This window comes from Pollicipes pollicipes, unplaced genomic scaffold (assembly GCF_011947565.3).
Source record: "Pollicipes pollicipes isolate AB1234 unplaced genomic scaffold, Ppol_2.1 Scaffold_6138;HRSCAF=7277_pilon_pilon_pilon, whole genome shotgun sequence".
NCBI classification, from domain to species: domain Eukaryota; kingdom Metazoa; phylum Arthropoda; class Thecostraca; order Pollicipedomorpha; family Pollicipedidae; genus Pollicipes; species Pollicipes pollicipes.
In genome coordinates this window covers 28460048-28464020 of record NW_023596818.1, presented here as the reverse complement: position 1 = coordinate 28464020, position 3973 = coordinate 28460048, and the positions used below count along the sequence as shown (strand labels likewise).

General features: G+C 62.1%; 1 protein-coding gene across 1 annotated transcript; it reads right to left on the bottom strand.

Moving 5' to 3' along the window:
* Positions 1–432: 432 nt before the first annotated feature.
* Positions 433–3747, bottom strand: LOC119105540 (homeotic protein spalt-major-like). The gene is made up of 5 exons (XM_037229003.1): positions 3738–3747; positions 2646–3415; positions 1660–1989; positions 1022–1072; positions 433–438 (listed from the first exon to the last, which is right to left on the bottom strand). The coding sequence occupies exons 1-5, from the start codon at positions 3745–3747 to the stop codon at positions 433–435; spliced, it is 1167 nt and encodes a 388-aa protein (XP_037084898.1).
* Positions 3748–3973: the final 226 nt, after the last annotated feature.

Here is a 3973-nt window from a genome sequence, read left to right as displayed (position 1 = left end):
TTTAGACTGTGTAGATACCTTAACAGACTGTGCGTCTGGCGTTGTCAGATACACACCCTCATCCGTGACCTGAAAACATCAGAACACCCTGAGGCACCGTCACATGACATCGCAGACTGAAGGACACTCGCACCTTTTGATAGGGCTCCCGTCCATGGACAAATGTGTTATGGGATTGTGGACGACGATTATGTTATCGCTATCGGCTGCTTTATGCCCATCACCATGATGCGTGATGTATATAGCGTGATGTTTGGCCCTATTATCACGATACCAATCGCAGCACCGGAGCCAAATTAAAAGGTTTGTGCGTGTTTTCTTTCCGGAATGGAATGCAGTGATATGTATTTATTTCAGATGTAGATTGAGGACATTGAACAGAAGTCTCGGCCGCAGTGCATGCAATGCGCCTGATACCTGAAATGTCTGTCGCTACCGCTGGCACAACAGCAGGCACTGGTCCGTAGTGGCATGATGGAGAAGACCATCGCGTGCGCCATTGACATGATGAGGCCGAGAAGATAACTCACATCTGGAGCGAGGTCTTTCCGCCGTTTGCAATCAGGACCAAGACCCATCCACCGTCTGGACAGCGAGTCGTTATCTCACCTTGGTGCTGCATATCCTGTGGCCAGTGACGCTCTGGGTGGAGGTTACTCTGACGGGGTCTGCGCTCTGGGTGGAGGTTACTCTAACGGGGTCTGCGCTCTGGGTGGAGGTTACTCTAACGGGGTCTGCGCTCTGGGTGGAGGTTACTCTGACGGGGTCTGCGCTCTGGGTGGAGGTTAATCTGACGGGGTCTGCGCTCTGGGTGGAGGTTGCTCTGACGGGGTCTGCGCTCTGGGTGGAGGTTAATCTGACGGGGTCTGCGCTCTGGGTGGCGGTTACTCTGACTGGGTCTGCGCTCTGGATGGAGGCTGCTCTGATGGGGTCTGCGCTCTGGATGGAGGTTATTCTAACGGGGTCTGCGCTCTGGGTGGAGGTTACTTTGACAGGGTCTGCGCTCTGGATCGATGGTTACTCTGACGGGATCTGCACTGCGATTGTCGGGATCGGAGCGACAACTGAAGCCCTGCAAACGCGCAGGCCACTTATCACGCACAGTCGGCCGTTGCAGTGAGACACAACTCTGGACAGCGTGACGTAACAGGCTGCGGCCATCACGGGCGACAAGGGCGGGACAAAGTCAGCAACAATGTCATGACGGGCGGAAACAATGTCATGACATCTAGCATTCGTACCAGCAAAGATAAAACTGGTCCGTCCCTTGAGAGTCAGCGTGTGACGCTACAGCACATACGCGAGCCTTTCCGCTGTGAACAATCTGCACGTGACCCCAGCAACACTCACGCTGGTTTACCTCGGAGCGGACCGCACAACTTTAGCAGCAGTACGGGCGGGCACCGCCGGACCGCTTCTGCACGTACATGGGCAGTCGAGACCGAGGGCGTCCTGAGTGAGGCCAGGCGGCAGCCGCGGCAGGCTGGCCAACGGCGTTAGGTCCAGCGGCGGCGGCAGCGCCGTTTTGCCGCCGCCCCAGCCACCAGCCGACAGCTCGGGAGAGTGGCCGGCGCCGACGAACCGGGCCGTCGCGACAGCTCCGCTGACGCGACGTGAGCCGTCCGCCGGCGGCGCGGGTCGCGCGCAGTCGCCGCCGGCCAGCACCAGCAGCGGGCGCCAGCGATGCACCGCCATGTGTGTTTTGAGGTTACCTTTGGTGGTGAAGGCGCGGCCGCAGATTCTGCAGCGGAACGGCCGCTCGCCCGTGTGCGTGCGGTAGTGCATCTGCAGCGCCGAGCGACACGAGAGCACGCGCTGGCAGACGACGCACTGGTTCGGCTCGGTGACCGTACTCTCGATCGTGTCCACCAGCTGCTGCAGCTTGGAGGTCTCGGAGGCGTGGGCCACCTCGATCAGCGCCTCCCACGAGTTGTCGGTGATGCCCGGCCGCGGCAGCAGTCTGGTGTACACGGCCGGCTCCCGGGCCGCATCACCGACGGCCGGTCCCGCCAGAGCCGGCCCGAAACAGCGCCGACGGAGTGTGCCTGGCGCTGGGACGGCCGGCTGGTCCAGAGGCTGAGTGGCAGGCAGGTGATGGCTGGCGGCGATTCTGAGGGGCGTGGGAACAGAGTCCCTGGGGAACAGGGGGGCAGATGGCGCTGGGGACCCCGTCGGAGAACAGTCAGACCGACCGCAGGCATCCATTGCTACTCTGGGGTGCGAGCCTTTATGAGAGCTTTCTTTCCTTCGCACATGCTTGTCCGGGTCACGCAGTGAATCACATGCTATCTCCGTGTTCGACCCTGGCCGCGGAGCCGTCTTTCCAGTCCAACAAGTGGACAACCCCACGCCGCCTCTTCTGGGGGTTCTCGCTGCGCCGGTACCAGCCTTTCCCAGCCGCAGCGCTTCGTCGGCTTTTCGACAGCTGGCGTCCCAACGGCGGCTCGCTTGAGGCCAGCGGGCAGCAGTGACACCAGCGCCTCGAGCGGCCGCCCACCGCTGGGCTCCGGCCGGCTGACTCGCGAGAGCTGCTCGGCCGTCGCCTCCTCGTGCAAAGCGCGCGAGTAGAGTGGCGGCGGCCCGACCGGCGGCGGTGGTGGCCCGGTCGGCGGTCCCACCGGCTCCGGCAGCTCACCGAGCCGTGCCAGCAGCGGCGGATGCAGCTGGTCCAGGTGCTCTGGCACCAGCTCGGTGCTCATTGGCACGTGCGGGAAGCGCGCACTGTGACGCTGGAAATGCACCTTGAGGTTGCCCTTGGTGGTGAAACGGTTGCCGCAGATGTTGCACTTGTAGGGTCTCTCGCCGGTATGCGAGCGCACATGTATCTGCAGAGCCGAATCGCTTCCGAAAATCTTACCGCAGTAGTGACAGCGGCGCCTGAAGAGCGGCTCGTGTCGGTGCTCGCTGGTGCCGTGGACCAACGACCTGCCGCGCCGGCGCACGCCGCCCGCCTGGCCGCCCTCCATCAGGCCCCGGCACGCGCTCTCAAGCACCTGCTGAGTGCTCCTCTGGAGAAGCTGCAGCGCATTGACCCCCGGCGTAGGGCCAGCGTCACCTAAAGTGACAAGGCCGAGCCGCGGTGACGACGACACACTGGACGTCGGGGAAGGGAGTGCGGCGGGCGGCTTGGAGGCGGTCGAGATAGCGCGCGGAGAAGAGGGCATCTCGCTTTCGCTCACCACCTCCTGGACCGGTGCCAACGGCTCTGGCGGGCTGGATGGATACGGCGTGGGTGGCGGGGTGCGCTCGCCGCAGTGGACCTCCGCGGCCGCCGCTAGAGTCGCCCCCGTCGCCCCCGATGACTGCAGCTGCGCCCACAGCTGCTGGATCAGCTGCAGCCGCAGACCGCGGTGGTACCGAAGCGTGTGCAGTGCTGACTGCACCAGTGACAGCTCATCTAGCGTTTGAAGCCCGGCTGGACCGCATAGCGCCGCTGCGGCAGTCTGGCGAGACGCAATGAGGCTGTTCGCCTGCAGCGCCTCTGGTGGTAGTCGGTCAGACTTGACGTCCGTTGCAAGGCCACAAGGTGCCGTCCGCCATCGACAGGAGGCCGCGGACGGCGGCGGTATCATGCCATCTGTCTCGGTGAGGCGCCCCATGGCCGGCGACGATGGTCTACGATCCGTGACTGCCTCAGAGGCGCCTGGGCCTGCGGACAAAACGGCGACAGCTTAGACTAAGGCGGACAAAACATCCAGTCATGTCCCCGGTTACCTAAATAACATGTTGTAACGTACCGAGGCACATATTCAGTTACGGCATGGGTATTCCTTCCCTGTTGGGGATGCAAAGGCCTCATGCACTATCGCTGTAGCCTTCAATGATAAGCATCCACGTCATGCCGTTATTTCGAATGAGTGTTTGATCATGTTTTGCTTGGTATAAGTGAAAAGGGCCTTAATTCGCGCCAGACTACGGGGAGGAGACATTTTGCCCCCCCCCCCCTCCCCCCGAAGGTTTTCAATAATAACTT